Raw genomic sequence first — 21,618 nt, 5'->3', positions numbered from 1 at the left:
AGTTCCAGTCCATTTCATGTTCACGCTGACTTATTACAAATTAACCAAGAGGTGTAAACATTACATCCTGAGGACTGACAGGTAACTCATTCATTGGACAGCTTCAGTGTTGACTCATTCTGCATCATCAGCATCAAAATCAAAACAATGTTTGGTCTACAACAAGTCATGCAGCACTTCACCGCCCCTCCACAAGTGGAAGGATCACATGATGCAGCCACGTTGGCTTTAAACCAAGTGATCATTGACAGCTCCCACATTCAGCAGATGGATTGAGTAAACTTTATAGGTCGACAGAAAAGAAGTTACTCGAGGTTCACTTACTCACTGTTAACCACATATCATGGTCTTCATCAGCAGATGGTGTTTGCTGAGTTGTCATGGAAAGGGTTCGTTCTCTCTTAAAAGTTTGGAAAATGCTTAATTTTAACAGTTTTGATTTAAAGGTTAGTAATACGCTTGAAAAATGCTTGATTTTCAACATAATTTTAAATTTCATCTGCACAGTGGCTCATTTTAACCAAAAATCTTTTAATATTTGAAATGAAACGTTTGTAGTTTATAGACAGAGAAGCCCTCTTAACGATGCTTTTCGCTGTTGTTCTGCCTCTGGTAAAGTGCTTGTGCTTCTCTCTCCATCCTCAGCTGACCATGAATGACTTCAGCGTGCATCGGATCATCGGCAGGGGCGGCTTCGGAGAGGTGTACGGCTGCAGGAAGGCCGACACGGGGAAGATGTAAGGAGAGCCACACAGAAAACAGAATCAGAGCTTTGGAGGACGCTGTCACGCTGTGACTGCCGATGTGTGATCTGTGCTGTGTGTCGTTTTGAATGGAAGGTACGCCATGAAGTGTTTGGACAAGAAGAGGATCAAGATGAAGCAGGGGGAGACTCTAGCGCTCAATGAAAGAATCATGCTGTCGTTAGTCAGCACAGGGGTGAGTTAGTAGCTGATTGAACTTCAAACATTTAAGCCTCACTGAAAAAAGGCGTTGAACAGCTAACTGACAAAGCTAATGTTAGCTTGCTAATATATGACCTATTAGACTGAGGAATAAATGAATTGATGGGATGTCCTGGTTACTGTTTGATAGTGATGTTCCCATTGAAGTTATTAAATTACAGTAAAAAAAACTACATGGGGTTTGGAACACATCATACAAATCATTATTATTGTTATGCTAAAATAACTTCCTGTTTACACCTATGATCACTTTTGATTGGTTAGTGCTACTGAGGTTGTCTGGCAGTCAATTTACACGTCGTTATAGTCCAGTAGTGAAAAGTAGCTCAGAAGATTTACTCAAACTGTCCTTCAGGTTTAGCATTAACACGTGTTTTAATTTGAAGCAGTCGTCCAGCTGCTGAACTTTTCTGATCTGGTTCAAACTCTTTGACTCTCCCTCTCTGTAGGACTGCCCGTTCATCGTGTGTATGACGTACGCCTTCCACACCCCCGACAAGCTCTGCTTCATCCTGGACCTCATGAACGGTACGGTGACCTCCGCCCCACCTGCACAGATTAAACTCGAGCTCCAGTCATTCCGTCGCGAGACACAGAGATTGGATTACTCAGCGTGTCGCCAGCTGGTCGGGTCATTCCTCCAGCGGAGAATCAAGAGTTGATGGGATTTTGACCTCGCCGATGACGCTTCACACCGCAGCGACCTGCCTGTATTAGCCCTCCTAACGTCTAATCTCAGCCTTCTTTTAACACTCCTCACACCTCAGCACTAGTATTTCCTCGTCAAGGTCGGCCGGCGAGCAGCCAGTTTCCAAGCTTCATCAGGAGCTGCACTCAGCGTTTCCAGCCAGTCTCACAATCAAAGCCTGAGTCACCTTTTAAAGTCAACACTCCACACAGTCATCATCATACGGCGTACAGTATGAGGCTGAACGCCGTTACAGCTTCAGCTGTGCTATTAATACAGCTCGTCAATACGTGTTGAGACAGAGACTGCAGGGGTGGAGGATAGTCATAGAAGCCTCCCATCGATTCTCATTTCTCCCACAACTTATTGATGGATATTGATTAAAGTGTGACCTATGATGAGGTCATACTGATGCACTGTGTGTGTTTTGTGTGTGTGTGTGTGTGTGTGTGTTTTCAGGGGGTGACCTGCACTACCACCTGTCTCAGCACGGCGTGTTCAGTGAGAAAGAAATGCGTTTCTATGCTGCTGAAATCATCCTCGGTCTGGAGCACATGCACAACCGCTTCGTCGTCTACAGAGACCTCAAGGTAGACTCTCTGATTCCACAGCGATCTCTAACACAGTCCTGAAACAATTTAAGAACAAGTCTGGTTGTTCTGTATTCTTCCTTACTGTCAGCAAATCCATGAAAAGCCCGAAACCAACAGAGAGTTGATCTACTAACAGTTCTGTGTGTGTATCGCAGCCTGGTAGATCTTCTTCCTCTGAGCCATAGAGCTCCATTGTGTTGTTTCAAAGCTATTAAAAAACACCAGTGAGCCTCACTGTCACACTGCCTGACATGTTCCTTCATTACCATGAACACACGCTGTAGTTTACAGTCAGTCCTACACACACACACCGTCCTGCTGCCTTTAAACCTGCATTAACTGGGTGTTTTGGCTTCTTGTGCTCAGTGCAACAAGCTGTTAACACGTTAACATGTAATCAGCTTATTAAGTTGTTTTGGCAAACTAACACCTAACTTATACATCCAGCAACACGAGCATTCATCAGGAGTCGTGTTTGTGTCACCTGATGAACATCAGTCCACTATTCCCCCTCTTTTGGCTCTGTTTTTGGTCTCCTCCAGCTACTGAGGGAAATATCTGGTCTTTAGCTGCTAAATGTTCACCAGCTAGTGTCTAATTGTGTCTGTCTGCTGGTTGCTGCCCAGCAGGAAGTGATCAGAGGCTTTTTCTCTGAAAGCAGCTGCTGCTGGAAACAAGGTCGATGAGGCCGAACCAACGCAGTGAAGCTGCGGCTCATAAAACCGAAACAATGACGCTAAAAGGCTCAAGCTGCGAGGAACTGAAGACTAGTGTCCATCACTATGAGTGACACCTTTCCCAATACATAGTCAATCTATTTTAATGTAAAAATGTTGGATCAGGGCAGCTTTACTCACTAGAGCACCAAATGTGGATTAATCCGCCACTGAAAATAGTCCCCAAAAAATGCACCATTTCCTCCACTTTGTTCGATAAAAACTACAGGAAACAGCTGTTGTAGGAAATGACTGAAAGTTTTCAAAAATGAGACTGTGTGTTCCTCAGCTGTTTATAGTTGTATGTTTTCAGCAGGAACCAATGAGCTGAGAGCTACATCCAGGAAATCAAAGTCTTCAGAGGACTGTCAGACACTCTGTTGGTTTTGGTCTTTCAGTGGGATAGAATAAAAATCTAGGATAACATCAGGCTTCTCCTTTAGTCTGTTAGTCATTGTTAATCACTGTTAGTCATTAAAACTTAATGAAAGTCTGACTAAGACCAGAGAAAACAGGACAGTGGGAGGAATCATGTGACACAGATTTAAAGTCTGAACATTACAGTTCTGTGAAGCACCAACACATCTCCACACACACTATTTTCAAAGCCATAGATTCATATCAGCCATGTTTTCAGCCCTCCTCTGTTTTCCCTCCAATTCCCCTGTTTGGACTGGTTGCCATAATAACAGAAATATTTTGCTGGAAGTCAGGGAACAGTTTTAGGGCTTCAATAAACAGTGCAGGACGATGCAGATAATACTTTTGGGCTGAGTGTTGGAGGGGAAGGAGAGTGAGTGAGTCACAGGTTTGCCAAACAGCAGAGGATAACCAGGACAGGAGCTTTTCTTTTATTGTCTGCATCCACGCAGAGTTTTCTCCTGGTCAGAGGAAATTGTGACTTAAATTGTGAATTAGTGAGGTCTCCATCATTGTTTCCTACACTCGTGATCTTATCTCTCGTGTCCTCCATCATCAGTGTCACCCTCTCTCTCCTTGTCTCTGCCCATGTGTGCGTCCTCCATCAGCCAGCTAATATCCTGCTGGATGAACACGGTCATGTTCGTATCTCCGACCTTGGCCTGGCCTGCGACTTCTCCAAGAAGAAACCCCACGCCAGCGTGTAAGTGTCTGTAAAACCCCCTCCTCACAGGACTGACTCCTGCAGGGGGGGTGGGCTCATTTAAATATCACCTGTGCTGGCGAGTTTAATCCCATCAGGAGTTCTCATGTCTGAGATTTTGTCTCTGTAAATTTTTTTTTTTTTTTTTTTTTTATCCCCACACCAGTAAATAGTACAAGCCTAATACTATTTTTCAGTGAACTCGCTTGGACTCTTGTGATTCAGGTCCAGACTAGTCTGGGATGTAGACTCTGAGCCTGCCGTTGGTCTCCTTTTTCAGGCTGCCAATGGCAAACCCTTCTGCTATCTGCGTGTTAACATCACCACAGAAAACAACGACCTCCGAGCTACACGCTAAGCTAAGCTGTAGAGTTCTCCCAACCTGGTCGCTAACGGTACAAACATGAACAGGCTAGCAGCTGTTACCGGTTCCTTTGCAGGATTTAGCCATTTAGATGTTTTTAAAGTTCCTCCACTGACACTGTTTTTCGTGGCTCCATCGCTGCTTCCTGGGCTTCGGTTGTGTTTAAAGTAAAACAAACTATAGCAGAGTGATAGTGGAGATACAGGCACAGACTGCAGAGATTAGCCGTTTACTCTGAGTGGGAAGAAGTTTTCTGCTCTGATAGAAAATCTTAAAAGTAAAGATTTTCAGATGTGAAGCTCAAACATTGAGCTGTTGTAACGTCATGTTGGATGTTCGGTCTCTGTTGCTTCACCTTTGCAGCTCTGTGGGTATTTAACACTGCAGCTGAGACGTTGTAAGAAGTGTGCACTGAATTATCAACACATTTGCTTCTGATATTCAGAGAGAATATGCAGTACTACATATTATGTTATATTATTATGTACTATATGTAGTTTTGTCATCAAACCTGGGGATAAATGAGATATATTTGTTAATGAGGCTTCATGGGTTTGATTTTCTGTTTTTGTGTGTTTTTCTTAGGCTTTGTCTCTTAAGTAAATATAATGATAATTTACATCTAAATAATAATCAGTACATAATACTGACATTGAGAATATAACACTAAAGCTCATCATGTGTCATCAACGCAGCTCTTATAATTTGCCAGTCGTTAAAATGTTGTCTTGAGCCACAGCTTTTATTACGAGGGATGAGGGGAGATGTTTTATTAGCCGCCCTCTAGAATATTACTGCTGTCTGAATGACTCAGTGTGTGACTCTGCACTCGCTGTGACACTAGAGCTGTAAAAGTAATGAGTGTGTGCTTGACATGAAGCTCTGGTGTTTCTTCGCAGGGGTACTCATGGTTACATGGCTCCAGAGGTTCTCCAGAAGGGGACGGCGTACGACAGCAGCGCCGACTGGTTCTCCTTAGGCTGCATGCTCTTCAAGCTCCTCCGAGGGTAACTACTCCAGCGTCTCTCTTCCTCTTATCTCGTCTTTTTCTTCTCTGTGCTCTTCACCCGACTTCCTGTCTGCTTTCAAACCTCTTCTGCCACTCGCAGTAAACCTTTTTGAATCTGCTCTCTGGCGTCTGTTTGGTGTGTGTTTGATCTTGTTTGTGTGTAAAGATGTGTGTGTGTGTGTGTGTGTTTGATCTGGAGTGTGTAAATGCCAGAGGTCTGGGCCCAGTAGGTCGGAAATCAGGTAAAAGGGGGAAGGAGTGTGTGTGCGTGCGTGTGTGTGTGTGACGTGTCTTTCCATTGATGTTTGAGTCTGTGTGTTTGAACACTTTAAAGAGGAGTGTGTTGGTCTTTGGTGAAAGGTTGGCTGCTTCAGAGATGGAGTCCAAACAGCCCTCTGAGTGAACTGCTTATGGCCAAAAGTAGAAAATTAGTTACTTAAATTTGGTCAACAATCTTACATGTTTTTTTTTCCTCCATCACAATAAGCTTGTAACTCACATTTTTATTGACTTTTAAACATTTGAGCAGAATCTGAGAATCAGGATTATTCCAGCAGTAACATGACAAAGTGTCTGCGTGTGAGATTCATCCTGATTCGATGAACAAAGGTTTTGTTTTCATCACACTGACTTTCCAGGTTTTTAAAAGAATAGCCCTGTTTAGGAGAGAGCTGGAGTCGTTAGCCTAGCTTAGCATGAAGACTGGGAGCAGGGGGAAACTGCTAGCCCAGCTCTGTCCAGAGTTCAAACAAACACATTCTACATGTTTTAGGGGCAGTGACATGGTGGAGCTATTTCTTGGTGAACAACAGCGTATCCATCCGCTGAGCATTTGACGGCGAGGCCTCAGGAAGCTGCACTGATAGCCCGTCAACAGAAAATAGTTCCAGCATGTCCACCACAAACTGTTGATGTCACACTGATAATACAACATGTTTAGATGTGAGCTTTACAGGTTTTGCTTTACCTTCTCTTTCTTTTACTCATCTCAACATATTTTGTCATTCTGATATAAAATTACACAAAATGTGAGTCAAGGTTTTATTTTTTTATCAGTTATCACCTAAATGCAGATTTCTTTAACCACAGCACATAAAGTAAACGTTTCCAACGACGTGAAGTTGAGGTCTGGTGACGGTGGCGATGAAGTCGTGTGAGCTCAGCGCTCCTTTGCTCCTGCGTGGACGAACTGGCCTGTTGGAGCCCCGGTGCATCTGCAGGGTCACTGTTCTCCTGCTGGAAAATGAACTTTTATCTGCAGAACAAATTCAGGCTTCAAAACAGCCTCTTTCCTCTCAGTTTCTTTACTTCCGACATCTCCTGAAACAAGCTCTCTGGTTGCGTCCCAAAGTTCAGACTTTATTGATTAACATCCTTCCGGTCTTCAGCAGTGGATGTTGATGTCATTTGGCTCAGGCTGAATAATTAGACTCATTGGAGATGTAGTTTGGAAGCTGCTACCCTCCCATTAAGGCTGCCACTTGTCATTTGATCACTTTCAGTAAGTGGAGTGCGGCACTCTTTGTATCTCGGATAGAGATGCTGCTCTGTCTCATTAATATGTTCTCTTGATGTATGAACCTCAGAGGCAGTGCTCGCTCGACGGCCGCCGGCTATTCGACTGATCACAATGTGTTTGTCTGAGAAAAATCTCTCCAGAATGGATTCTTCAGCCCCAGTTTAGCTGCTTCTTTAGCATTCAGATGGCAATTTGGTCCCAAACTGCTTCACTTCAGCTCCTCTTCCTCTGTGAAAAGTCATCTTTCCTTGATTGAAGTTGAAGCAGTGGCAACAAGCACCATCAGTATTTCATCAATCATGTATTAGTTCAAAACAGTTCCCACTCTGCACTGGCAGCATTCATCACATTCATCACATTCTTTCATGTGTTAGTATTTAAATGGAATAATGGGCACACAGCAGTAAAAGAAGACTTTATGGTTCAGAAATGCAGAGGAAAGATTTATCCTGAGTGAGCAGTCGGTATGTGTATGTGTATGATTTTTAGGATAGATGATCAAATACTAAACAGTTAGAATTGAGAATTTTCTGCTGCTCAGAATAATAATGAAATGATGCCATAAATATGTTGATCAGTGATTTTTAATTTCACTTTTAAGACTCGGTTTTCGTCCCATATCTGCTCCGTGTCGTCAGGAAAAGCATTTCTGTATTTCAATCTGAGGTTTGCATCACGTCAGCGTTCAAAGTCTGATTAAAAAAAGTCTCCTAACTGCACAAACCTGACTGAAATTGCTCGTTTGGACTTGAAAAATGTCAGCTGTTCATGAGGAGGCGCCCTGTTTAATTATCGGAATAGTCAACAGTCTTAAACTAATGTTGAGCTTCGAGTCATTCTGTCAGACATCAGCAGCTAATGGAGGACGTTCACCTGGAGCTGGAGGCGTGGGACTCCTCGCTGGGTATAGTTAGTAGACATTTTCATGGCGAGTTTGCATGCCAATAAAAAAAAAAATACAAAACCTGTTTCCAAAACTCTGAGGAGTAGTAGTTGATAATGGTGACACAACTCCCAAATTCATTCACATGGAGGAATCATAATCCAGTAAGTGGTTTTCCCCTTAGAGAGAAAATCGCAGACTGTCTGCACGCAATAATTACAATAAACTTTATTTATACAAAACAGAAACATGACCTGTATGACGAGCCTGGGCCACAGGTGAATTGTGCCTGTATTAAAGAGAAATCGTAAATGTGAGAAATGAAGATGTGAAGGCACTCTCACTGAAGAGCAAAGCTGTTTGTGCAAGTTCCAATATGTTTTTACCTGATACACCCCAAATTAGAAAATATTAGAAACAGGTTAACTGAGAAATATCTCATGTTTGATTGAATATAGACAGAAAACATACTAAAGTGCATTTTGTAAGTAAAAGTATTTTGTAAATCAGCAATGCTGATTTGGCCGCAGCAAAATCCATGTGGAATAAAACCATGACTGTGAGGTAAAAGTGTCTCAGCAAGACTCTCAGCTGTATTTAAGGATGATTACACGCAGGTGGAGTGCACAGTGCGTCCACGTCACTGCTCCACCAACACCGGCCGAAAACTGGGGCAAAAAAAAGGCCACAGTTTTTAGAGTTTTCCTCCACTCTGGAAGACCCTTAAAGCTCCAAGTCAGCACTCAAACATGCAGGTGGCTAATTAGAGGAAGATCTAGGTCATTTCAAATTACCATTTCTTAATTTATAGTGTTGTGATATTTATGAGCTCGCTGCTTCAAGTTTTAACAGAGAAAGTTAGCGTGTGTGGAGTTCTGAAAGGTGTGACTGGCAGCGTGTGTCTCATTTATTGCTCGTCCTCCCTCTTTCTTCCATTAATGCACAGTCTCTCTCTGTCCTCTCCGTTCAGGCACAGTCCTTTCAGACAGCACAAGACCAAAGACAAACATGAGATTGACCGCATGACGCTCACCATGGTAAGACGCATCTCCACACTGCATGTTTCCCAGAAGTCAGTGGTGCACAGTGACAAAGGTGCACACGAGGGCGGATGCACATATTACGAGCAGCCTCTGTGTAAACACGCTGTAAAGCACATAGGCGGTATGAATCTTTGCTTAAGCCCGAGCACATGGGTTTGGCCTGTGTTTACCTTACAATAATACCAAATGCACACATGTTTGTACCCCTGTGCATACTGCTTTGTGTGTGAACGGTGCCATACCTGATGCACGCTAGTTAGGAGAATTGGATCTACCTGTCTGAGCCAGATTCAAATGTTTCGCTTCACCTCCCTGACAGAGATAAACGTCTCTGCTGCTGCCATCCGACACTCGGCGGTGTGTTTACTTTGCTGTGTCACGGGAAGACACAGGAGATGAGGCATATGACAGGAACCTGACTCAGATCAACTGAACTAGCAGCCAAGCTGCAGAGTTCAAGTTCACCCCTCTGGCTCAGATGGATTTATAGTCGCGTGCAGCACAGGTTTACTCAGGGAGTAAACAGAAAAATGCAGCAGGCATTACGTTTTCATCTGTTCTGAGTCTGCAGATTTTTAATCAAGTTTAAAGTCCGTCCTCGACTCAGAAACATGTTTTTCTTCTTGTTCCTTCACGGTGACGTTTGAGCCTCGCTGTGCAGAAAGATTTCTGTTCAGAGAAAAGTTTCTCTGCGCTCGCCTAAAAACTCAGTTTCACACCTGGATGTTTACGTGAAGGTTTGTGACATCACAGCTAGATTAGAGCCAATCAGGGCCCAGTATTCACGTGTGATGTAGAGAACTGAAGCTTCAGTTCCCAAACACTGAGAAGGACGAGATGCAGTTCTTAGTTTTTAACAAAGCAGTTGAACCTTTTTGTGGAAAAATTATTATGCAGAGTAAAGTATTTGTTTTTTTTTAACATGTCTGCAGACGATCTTTAAATTAGAACCTGGTCCAGTTCAAATCCTGATCATCTTCAACAACGGTCATTAATCACAGCTGAGTAAATTTGCCACCCACAGATGATAGTGCAGCCGGTGAAGTCAACAGTCATTGGCTTAAACTTGCTAAAGCTCGTTAAGACTCTGTTAATTATTAAAGTTAAAATTAGAATTGCAGCTCTCGAAATGTGAAAATTGATGAACGTTTACAACCCAAAAATGATTATATGATAATAATTGAACCAAGCTTCTCAGTAATGAACTTAAAATCAAATTATTACTGATACAGATAGAAATTATGGCCACAAAGGTAAGACCATTTGTTTCTGTTCCACATTACGCTGAAGCACTTTGACCGGTGTTTAAAGGAACTGCCAGGTCCCAGATGTTTTCAGAGAACTGAGGTTACTACAGGAGTTACTGCAAGTCTGTGAGACTTTGTGCTTCAGACACTTTCCAGTCAATACCAAAAAGTACAGAGGTTCGATACTCAGCCCTAATTAGAAGATATTTAGAGCTGCATTGATTAGTTGATTAATCAACAGAATGATTGTAATTTTTTATAATGTTCCAAGCAAAACTTCTGTCTGCTGGTTCCAGCTTCTCCACCGTGAGGATTTGAGGCTTTTCGTGAAAGACATGATAGTAAACTTAGCATCATGTTTTCAGAGCAGAGCTTTGATCGTGATTATTTGATTCTTAGTGCAGACACATTTCAGTCCCAGCCAAAAAAGTATTGCGGATCAATGTCCAGCCCTGATTGGAAGATATTACAACACTCCTGAGGCTCAACGGCGAGCAGAAAGTGCGTCACTGTCGGTTAGAGACTGCTGAGCCTTTTGATGTCATAGGTCAGATCCTGTAAACACTTGATGAATGGCATCCATTGAGCCCACCCAGTGACATATCTGCTCTCACCCACCCGTTTTTCCTCCTCGCGTCCAAACCAGAGCCCTGCGAAGGCGACATGTAGTGTTTGAGGCAGACGAGTTTACAGTGACAAACCGTGGAGTGAATTTTCAGCACAGCTTTGCTCGTCTTCACTCCGCCTGCCAGCAGCAGCAGTTGTCCATCACGGTGGAACGCATCCAAATCTCTGTGTCCGTTTATGCGTTTTGTCGGGACATGAAGCGGTTGAGAAGGGTAGCTGCTCCCTCCCACACACAATCAGACACACACAGGCGCTGTTTGGCTGAGCAGGACCTCTAAACAGAGAAAGTATGATCTTTCATATCACAATAAATCCAGATTAGGATTTTAATCCAGCCACTTAATCTGGTTTATCCGCTTAATCCTTGTCTCTATGTGTGTGTGTGTGTGTGTGTGTGTGTGTGTGTGTGTGTGTGTGTGTGTGTGTGTGTTGCGAGAGAGAGAAAGGAAGAGAGCGAGGGGGAAAGGCTGCGATTGAGTCCTGACCAGGCTAAAAATAGCGCTCTATATGTCTTTGTGTTTATTAAACGTGATGAATGGTCTCATTACATAAACACGATGGGAGCAGACAGCAGTGCAGAGGTTGAGAACTGAGCAGCCAAGACAGGAAGAGATGAATAGAAGGAGGGACGGAACAGATAGTTTCGTTTATTATCCTTTCAGAAATTCTCTTTGTGTCTGTGGCAACTGTCAGACAAATACAACCACAAGAGAAGACTACGGGTGAGGACAGACATTTAACAACAAAGTGCTTCACAACGGCATCAAAAACAATCAGCTGAGTGCGAGCAACACGCATCTCTCAGTTTAACTGGAGAGTATGAAGGATCTCTGGACACAGGAAGTCCAAAAAGACGTCCTGATAGATCGCTGTGAAATGTCTTCACAGAGCAGCTGACAGAACGTAAAGCCCATTACCCCATGTGAAGGAGACAGGTGCATACAGGTGTTTGTTAGTTATTGAAGTTCAGCATCAGTGACACTAAGCACTTTAAAACCCTTACTGGCCAACTGCTGTAATTTGTGTCAAACTTGGTCCTCTTTCTTGGAGTCACAATCCTACAGAGACATGATTAGATTCGCTGTGACTTTGACTGATCGCATCTTTATTTCCATTGTGAGTTAACGCCAGTAAATCTGCTCACAATTCTGCTTTATAAGTCCAAAACATGTCCAAGATCATCTGGTTTTCCTCCATATTGCGATCATCCAGTCACAGTTGTCTGTACGTCTATGTGTGCACTGCAAACAAGAGCTACTATTAGCTAATTCTGTAAACCTTCAATGGTGTCAATATGAGAAAATATGAATGAATGTAGAATAAAAAAAATGCCTCAAGTTGTTGCTAATAGTGTGATGACATTACATGTCATGTTTACATCCACCAAAAGCATTATAGGAACAGTAGTTCCAGATTTTAGAGCAGGATTATCCCCCAAATAGAAATAAAACGTAGAATAACAGAAGGAATGACAAAATCTATCGATATTTTTTGACATGACTGAGACTTGTGTTGTCAGATCAGCCCGATTCTGATATTTCAGGAACTGTGACGTTCAGATGCAGATCCTCAGATACAGATTAAAAAGTCAACAGTTTGACTCTGGCCGAGGGGAAGGGGGGGCCCGGTGTGAAACTCCTGTATTAGATGCAAATGATGTTGTTCTATTTTCAAACGAGCCATTCTCGCTTTCACTCCTCCCCCCTTTGTTTCTTCCCTCTGTGTGGCAGAATGTGGAGCTGCCAGACTCTTTCACTGCAGAGCTCAAAGATCTGCTGGAGGGGCTGCTGCAGAGAGACGTATCCAAGAGGCTCGGCTGTCAGGGCCGAGGGTACGACACACACTCAGCACACACACGCACCAGAGTTCACATTCACCTCCGTCCCACATGTCCCACATGTCCGCGGATGTGCAGATGAATGCATCAGTCAGATGGATTTTGCTAGCCGTCCTCATTAGAGCTGGAAACACTGGGTGGTGTAGTTTGCGGCCCAGTGAAGACGGATAGAGACGGACATCAAGTGATCCGATAAAAGCTGAGTTTTGTTGCTAATTTCATCAGCGCTGTCAGGTCGCATCAGCTTATGACTAAAGCAGAGTGATGGATCAGTGTCTGCGCTGGGTGTTTGGTAAAATAGCAGGATTGTGTTTGTTTGTCAGAGAGGAGTAATGTAGCAAACACTGCCACCTAGTGTACAAATGTAAACTAACACGTGAGTGAAAAAGCCCCCCTCCTCTTCCTCACTGTCTGTCTGTGTCACACACATGCAGAGCCCCAGAGGTGAAGGAGCATCAGTTCTTCAAAGGCATTGACTGGCAGCAGGTGTACCTCCAGAAGGTGAGCGAGCATCTTTTGTTCTCTGACCTCTGATATGACGGATATCTGGAGAGAGATCGTCTCTATGCTGGTGACAAATGTGTGCTTCAAGGCCTCCAAATTATATTTACTCATGTGTTACAATGATTTGTGAATCTTTTATGGTGGTAAGGTTCCAAAAATAAAGTCACATGTAAACACACTTCATTAAATATTATCTTATCAACGGTGGAAAACTGTTTTATCTTCTGAGAAAAAAAGCTTTGTAGTTCCTTGCAAATGTCCTGAAAAGTTGGATGACTGACTTTTCCACCAGCACTTAAACGCAACATGAAGCGTCTCAAAACTCCGACGTGTCAAACACTGGTATTTTTTGAAGTTGGCTTATATTTATCTGTAGAATTGTTTTACATTTGGTCAAATTGGTTTGTGTTTTTTGTGAATTGAACACTGCGAGTGACTCACATATTACTGTGAATAGTTGAGTGAGCAGAAGATGAACTGATCTACAAAGTGCATGAAGTTAAAAATGATTCTCTTCAACATTTAAGAAGATTCGTGAATTATTTTTGTTTTGAAGGAAAAGACCACCAAACAAAACTTCGGGCCACCGGAGAGATTTGAGCTCTCAGATGACTTTTAACAAGGTGTCTGACCTCAATTAGCTTGATAGGTTGATGGCTTGTTTACAGTCATCGTTTGGAACGAACAGCTGATGCCAACTTCAAATCTTTATAAATTCTGTGACTGCCAACAATCAGCAGCCATGTCCTCCTGCACAAATATGAGCTTCATGAAAGAATCATCAGTAGAAAACTTTCCTGCATCCTCACCACAAAATCCATCATCAGACGTTTGCAGAGAAACATCTAAACAAGCCCGATGCCTTTTAGAAACGAGTCCTGTGGGCTGATGACGTTCAAATGGAACTCTTGGCCACAATGAGCAAAGTCATGTTTGGAGAAAAAGGTTGTAGAACGAAGAGGGACACCTCTGCGACTGTCAAGCATGGGCGTGGATGGATCAAGCTTTGGGCTTGTGTTGAAGCTGGTGGACAGGGACATTTCACTGATAGAATGCATTCAGTTAAATATCAACAACTTCTACAACCAAGCATCCCCCAAACAGGAAGTGAAAGTCTCTTAACGGGATACAAAAAGCCTTTACAAGCTGTGATTACTAAGTACTGACCGAGCAGGAGGCCCAAGCTTTGGCTTCAGGCCCTTTTCCTTTTATCATATTTTAAAACTGTAAAGGAAAGGAAGTGAAATCTTACAGTATCTCACCTATAATATTTAAGAAATGTTTAATCTTTAACTTAATGCTGTTTGTAAATCACTCAGCTGTTCACACTAACAGAAATTTTGACCAGCGGTCCCCAAAAACTGACCTGTACATGTCTGCTGAACTTTTTCAGATACGCTCCGTTCAGCTCTACATGTGTTTTTCCTTCTGCTCCAGCCAGCCATCACTTTCATTCTGTATGAAAGTCCATTTGCAGACTCTTGAACCCTCACATTGTTGAGGATTTTTATTATCATTGAATTTATTGAACAGCTGTGATGAGGAATCAAAAACATGTGGCACACTTAGTAAGTTTAAAATCACTCGGATGCAGGATGCTGCAGGTTTGCTACGTTAGCTCTTGAGGCTCTGCAGAATCCTTGATGTTGTTATTGTGCGTTTAGTTTTCAGCTGTGGTATTTGAATGATTTATAGTCTCTTGTGTTATTGTGTCATCTGTTGTGTCTGTTATTGATTAGAACAAAAATGAATACAATTCAAATATAAAAATCACAATGTCTGCACCATGCAGTAATGTAATTCAAACACATTAACAGCTCGACAACACAACGACATGTTCAGCTGCGCTGTCGTTGTCTTATTTGTAGTAAATCCACCGGTGAGAAACCACAGTTAGAATAAAGATCTCTGTTTGAAGCGACAGTGGAGCAGCTACGCTAGTCATTAGTCCAGTACAGCTACAGTTGCTATGGTAACCCATCAGTTCGGGGAAGCGCTGCTATGGGACTGTCGCCTTGTTGTTTTGCTCTCACTCTCGTTTCTCCTCCTCTGTCACTTTGTCTTTCTGCCATTCTTCTTCTTCACTGCACCCCTCTGAAAACCATCTCTCTGCTCTCTCCCTCCCTCTGTAGTACTCTCCTCCTTTAATTCCTCCCAGGGGGGAGGTGAACGCTGCAGATGCTTTCGACATAGGCTCTTTTGATGAGGAGGACACCAAGGGCATCAAGGTAAAGCTGACTTCCACGTCCATACGCTGCATTTATTACCCCCGGATTCAGTCTGAACAGCATCCAACTCAGCGTGTTTACTGCAACAGCCATAACAAGTCACCAGAACCTAAATATTCACCTAAATACGGACATTTTCAATATTTAGAAATGAAGCAACTTCAACTTTACCATGAAAATACACCACAGCCTGAACAGTTAGTCCATCAACAGACAATTAACAATTATTAACAATAATTCTGGTAATTGATTCATCGGTTAATTGATCTGATGAGCTAAAGCACCATTCATTGACTCCAGCTTCTCAAGACATGAAGATTAGCAGCCTTGTCTTTGTCATATTTGACAGTAAACTGAATTAATTTGGATTTGGGATTATTCAGACATTTGAATTTGTCACCTTTGCTTCTGGGATAATATAAAAGGTATTTTTCACCCTTTTCTGACTTTAGTTTTTTAACCTGCAGATTGATCAATAATGAAAATAATCTGCTTTACAATGGTAACCCTGAAATATGCCACACACCAGATGTTCAATATGTGAATATCTATTAGACGACTGCAGTATAAAACTTCCCAGTACAGGAATGAATGAATATGATGTATCAGCCACACATGCTGAGTTTTTAATGTGTGAAAAAGTAAAGCAGCATTAATGTGATTGAGTCCTAATCAGGCCCCTTTGGATTGAAGCCATTAAAGCAACATATAGTGTTTCCCTGGTTTCCTCCTGGAACATTAGATTCCTCCTTCATTAACTTTAATGTGGCTGCAGTAACAGTCATTCATCCTCTGACACTGAGGAAACAAAGACAAAAGCCATGTTTACGCTTCCCCAGACGGCGCTCGTCATTAACGCAGGAGTAATAATGTGAATAGCGGCCGTGCGCCGACACGAGAGCCTTGAGATGGAGGAGGGAGAGTGTGTTAATCCAGCCAGAGCAAAATGTCTGAAAGTGAACAAATACACAGCTTCTGAAGGATTACTGCAGTATTTACACTCTGTTTTTATTGCATTTTACTGAGAGGTGTCTTTAATATTTAGTCTGCTCTCACTGATAGAAAAAGGGTGAACGAAATATTAGCAACACCTCTCAGTGTAACACACATTTCAGCAGCAGCTCTGAGCGCTTCGACCTTCCTGAAGAGACGACGTGTCGCAGGATCGCTGAATGAGACTGAATTCGCTAAAAAACTGGAACCCGAGTGTGTTTTAGCGATAAAATCAAACTGCGACGGTTGTTTGATTACGTGGAATCTGAACTTAAGTGAAAGTGAGTGAAGTTGAATCACCAAGTGTCTGCCGCTCCTTTACGTCCCAAACTGACGAAGGTGAAAAGCAGCATCCGTCACACCGTCAGCGTCCTCCCAGGAGTGTGCGCTGTTATTGTCTCCTGAGGGGGACAACTGTGCTTTAAAAACAGACACAGAGGTTTGCTGTATGCTTGTCGTATGTCAAACAGCGTCTGTAGCAGAATTCATGGCTAACGCCCTGCACCTCCTCTTCTCTCCCCGTCCGGCCTGTAGCTGCTAGACAGCGACCAGGAGCTCTACAAGAACTTTCCCCTGGTCATATCGGAGCGCTGGCAGCAGGAGGTGGCGGAGACGGTCTACGAGGCCGTCAACTCGGACACGGACAAGAACGAGGCCCGCAAGAGGGCCAAGAACAAGCAGCTGGGCCACGAGGAGGGTAAGGGCCGCCCGGCCGCAGATAACGGCGCCGCCGGAAAATGGCGGCGGACGCTCTAACCGTGTTTGTGTCCGTGTGCAGACTACGCCCTGGGAAAGGACTGCATAATGCACGGCTACATGCTGAAGCTGGGGAACCCCTTCCTCACCCAGTGGCAGCGCCGATACTTCTATCTCTTCCCCAACCGTGTGGAGTGGAGGGGGGAGGGCGAGTCACGGGTGAGCTCACCTCGCATCCCACACATCCAATCACTGACCATCCTCATGTGTCTGTCTGTCTGTCTTCCGTTGCCTCTAGAAATGCGCAAATCCTAAATATCGCAATAAAAAAAACGGTAATGGAAACACCTAAATTTTGAAAATCCTCTCAAATATCGCAAAAACATTTTTACGCTCTCATGAGGTGGTTTTTCAGACGTGTCGATATTTAGGTGTATCGCAGAAGTGTAATGGAAACACTTTTTTCGCATTTACATGTCTCCAAGGTCAGCGGACTCCCCATTTCGGGCCGGCCGCATGCAGTCAGATATAACGTCTTGTCAATTTTGTAGTGTTTGTATGTTTTCTGGATCTCAATAAGTTACAGACAAAAACACTCCAGCTGTTCCAGCTGTCACGCTGGCTGATCTGTTAAAGACAATCCGACAGCTGTGATCTCGTCCTGTGCGGAATCTAATCATTCCGTTTTCATTAATCGTGAGATGAACTTTAAAGACACACGTGCGCACAGATCTACAGTGCGGTGTTTGCCATTGTGATGAGTGTGTGCACCTCAGCTGTGTGGGAGACACGCCTGCACGCCATTAACTTTAATATTTACACATAACTGCATAATTCTGTCCTGAAGAGAGCCTGCTGTACTGTCTGTCTGTCTGTCTGTCTGTGTCTGACTGTCTGTCTGACTGTCCATCTGACTGTCTGTCTGTGTGTGTCTGTCTGTCTGTCTGTCTGTCTGTGTCTGACTGTCTGTGTCTGACTGTCCGTCCGTCCGTCCGTCCGTCCGTCTGTCTGTCTGTCTGTCTGTATGACTAATTGTCTGTCTGTCTGTCTGTGTCTGACTGTCTGTCTGTCTGATTGTCTGTGTCTGACTGTCTGTCTGACTGTCCATCTGACTGTCTGTCTGTGTGTGTGTGTGTGTCTGTCTGTCTGTCTCTGTCTGACTGTCTGTCTGTCTGTCTGTCTGTCTGTCTGTGTCTGTCTGTCTGTCTGTCTGTCTGTGTCTGACTGCCTGTCTGACTGTCCGTCTGACTGTCTGTCTGTCTGTCTGTCTGTCTGTGTCTGACTGTCCGTCTGTCTGTCTGTGTCTGACTGTCTGTCTGACTGTCCATCTGACTGTCTGTCTGTGTCTGTCTGTCTGTCTGACTGTCTGTCTGTGTCTGACTGTCTGTCTGTGTCTGACTGTCTGTCTGTCTGACTGTCTGTCTCCACACTGAAGGAGAGGTGGCTAAAACAGTTTAAAAAGCTGAAGGACGGGGTGAGTGTCCAGGTCCCTGCTGTGTCCTCAGCGTCCCCACTGTCTTTGTCCAGCAGGTGTTTAGATCTGTAGACCACCTCCCTGCTTCTGACTCTGTAGTGGAGCTTCAGTCCCCACACCCTCCTCAGAGCTTCTGTTAGAACAGGAAGAGCCACCCTGAGAGGCGTTCAAGTGCAGGAACTCTGAGCACTGGTGTTTAGAAGTGGATGTGAAGTGTTTTTACTTTTAAGGATCCCCATCAAAGTATAGACGTCCAAAAAATGTCTCACCTATGAAAGATGTTCTTACAAGTCTCGTCATCTCCATGTTTAGATGTTTTCTTCAGGATCGACAGTAATTCAGTGATTTTTATCTACACATTCAGAGTTACAATGCAAACAGGAACTGCTAACAGCTGATTCAGCGTTACTTTTGGTGTTCTGGTGCTATTCCTTATTTTCCTAAATGTCAACAGTTCTAATGAAAAGACTTCAACGTGTTAGCAGCTCTCAGCGCTGTCTGACTTCCTGTCGGTGCCTCTCAGCCCATTGGCTCCTTCTGAAGATGTAAATCTCTAAAAACAGCAGCCATTTTATCTAGGTAAAGGTGAGCCGCCCGAGTGCATCGTTCAAGTTACAAAGTAATCTACCAGGAGTGAGCGTCTGTACGTCTTCAGCATTTTGACGGATGGCATCACGTTGCAGCTGAAGTTGTTCTTTAGACCAGGACCTTTACTGAGACCTTTGGTGCGCAGGTCCGCTCTGTACTGACTCCTCCGCTGTAGTCTAGCTGCTCAACCTTGATGCCTCGTTATCTGTATTCTGCTCGGTGCGCTTCACCTCTGCTCATTTTTGATTGGTTGATTTCATCCACAGCAAAACCTGCTGACAATGGAGCATATCATGACGGTGGAGGAGACGCAGATTAAAGACAAGAAATGTATCCTGCTGCGCATCAAAGGAGGGAAGCAGTTTGTGCTGCAGTGTGAGGTAGGACCGCCGCGCCACGTTGTTTTTATTCCTGAATCCTCTCAAAGAGACGATTCCTTCATTCTGTCCTCGTGTCCGCAGAGCGACCCGGAGTTCGTGCAGTGGAAGAAAGAGCTGACCGAAGCGTTAACAGAAGCCCAGAAGCTGCTGCGCCGCGCCCCCAAAGTCATCGGGAAGGGCCGGGCCGGAGTGGTGGAGCTCTCCAAACCTCCCCTCACACACCGCAATAGCAATGGCCTGTGAATATACACACACACACACATATACATACACAAACACACACACACACACACACACCTTGATACACACAAGCACACACACACACTGCATCCCATCTCCCCTCCTCATCGGCCGCAGGACTTGAAACCCTCCCACCTCTCGCCCACGATGCCTCGCAGTGTGTGTATGGACCACGGCCACCAGCTTCTTACCAACCACACAAACACACGCTCACACACACTCACACACACAACCACCAATAATAAGCGCGATATAGTTTTTTTTTTTTTTTTGTCTGCCATGGGACCTTGCCAGTTCACCGAGAGGAAGAGAGGCCGCCGAGGCGAGGAGAGGAACATTCGGGAGGACTCAGCATGTGAAGAACCTCTGCATGAATGTGACGAGGACGAACGCCGGTCCTCTCTTGTCCCCGTCTTTCTCTTTCTCTGCACCATGCCCCCTCCTGCACCCCCACCAGCTCGCTCTGTTTTGAATCAGGTGAATCTAAAGGGGCCCTCTCTTCTCGGATTTCTGTGAACCAGGACCCGCAGCAGCCTGGACTCCGCCAACCCCCCCCCGCCCCCCCCCCCCCCCCCCCCCCCCCCCCCCCCCCCGCAGAGCTGAAGATCTGATGGGCCTCAGCGTTCTGGCTTCAGCGGGGAACGTATTTCTGCCAGAGGACACCGAAAACGGCTGTTCGAGCGGCTCTTCTCATCCCTCCCTCTGCTACTGAAGTGCATAAAGTGCCAACATCAATATTTACTTGAGTCACCTGAGCGCCCAGGAGGACCCGCTTGGTGGCAGATTTCGCCCCTGGATACACAGAGGCGGAAGGTGTTCGTGGGTGGAGGTGGTGGTTGATCATTCCAATGCAGAAAACAGGAAGTACAAGGAACCACAGACTCTTTCAGATTGGCTCCTGTACAGCCAGTTACCATAGAGACTGAGATTCCATTGGCTGACAAACAGCAGCCGGTTGCTATGGGAACCATGAAGACTGGTATACCTGGGAATCAGTAACCAAGGACAACAGTGTAACTATTGTGTATGAAGGCTACACTTGCAGAAAAAGAGGGTGGGGGAGTGACTCTGAGTGTATATATGAAACCTTCTCTGTGCATCTCCAGTGTTTTAGTCCAACGTGTTTGCATTATCGGGGACTTCTCTGTTCGTGAATTTGTCCTGGCTTTCGGGGGGAGGGAGGAGGAAGAGGAGGCTCGTTTCCCTGCTGGGAGGCCGGGTGGGTGGTGGTGGTGGTGGGTGGGGTCAGGCAGGTGTCTTGACGGCTCTCGATCACTCGCTGCGCTGCATTACCTCAGTTGGACCATTTCAGTTTGAACGCGTGAAGGCGAGAACCTCCTCGAGGGCCAAATGTCGCGTCCGTGTTCGTACGTACGTTTGTGGAAGACAGACGCAGCAAGACGCAGCCTTCAGAAATATCGGTTTCATCGTCGCGCTCGCCCACAATCATCAGTTTACAGAGTCAGTCAGTCAGCTGTCAGTGTGGACAGACTGACGAGCCGAAGCTACACGGATCGTCTCTGATGTTTCAGGTGGTTTGTTCGCCGCCGCCTACATGTAGTTCAGTGCTGGTGGAGCTGGCCTGCGTTTCCCAGAATGCATCTGCAGCCTGCTGAGACCACACAGTTGTAGGTTGGGCCTCCAGGTTGTAAGACCAGGGCTGCAGCTGTTATTGATTAAGTACTTTATAGATTGATGATTTGGTCTGTAAAATAGTAAGATAAATGTTTCTGATGTCCAAGAGCTGGAGGAGTTGTGTTCACGCAACCCCAGAATAACATTCAACAAAAATAAACCCATAGATTTGTGTTTAGGGAGAGAACCAGCTGCGATGCACCACCTGCCTACACCTCCAGGTGGTGCTCCACAGAGCATGGAGGGTGGTGTGATATCAGGTGGCC

The 21,618-nt window shown here is 44.7% G+C and overlaps 1 protein-coding gene across 1 annotated transcript in view; it reads left to right on the top strand.

The window, feature by feature from the left end:
• The window catches only part of grk3 (G protein-coupled receptor kinase 3), a 54,031-nt gene extending 33,782 nt beyond the window's left edge, over positions 1-20,249 (top strand). Inside the window, exons 9-22 of the mRNA XM_041960177.1 lie at positions 646-737; positions 840-939; positions 1,415-1,493; positions 2,113-2,243; positions 3,991-4,085; positions 5,349-5,456; positions 8,831-8,897; positions 12,508-12,608; positions 13,049-13,115; positions 15,251-15,346; positions 16,874-17,036; positions 17,118-17,254; positions 19,364-19,477; positions 19,559-20,249. Of these exons, the coding sequence (XP_041816111.1) occupies positions 646-737; positions 840-939; positions 1,415-1,493; positions 2,113-2,243; positions 3,991-4,085; positions 5,349-5,456; positions 8,831-8,897; positions 12,508-12,608; positions 13,049-13,115; positions 15,251-15,346; positions 16,874-17,036; positions 17,118-17,254; positions 19,364-19,477; positions 19,559-19,720 (1,512 nt within the window). The 3' untranslated portion in view covers positions 19,721-20,249. The remainder of the gene's footprint in view (positions 1-645; positions 738-839; positions 940-1,414; positions 1,494-2,112; positions 2,244-3,990; positions 4,086-5,348; positions 5,457-8,830; positions 8,898-12,507; positions 12,609-13,048; positions 13,116-15,250; positions 15,347-16,873; positions 17,037-17,117; positions 17,255-19,363; positions 19,478-19,558) is intronic.
• The last annotated feature ends 1,369 nt before the right edge of the window (positions 20,250-21,618 follow it).

This window comes from Chelmon rostratus, chromosome 19 (assembly GCF_017976325.1).
Source record: "Chelmon rostratus isolate fCheRos1 chromosome 19, fCheRos1.pri, whole genome shotgun sequence".
NCBI classification, from domain to species: Eukaryota; Metazoa; Chordata; class Actinopteri; order Chaetodontiformes; family Chaetodontidae; genus Chelmon; species Chelmon rostratus.
Note: the sequence above shows the minus strand (reverse complement) of the source record. Positions and strands in the feature narration are given on the sequence as shown.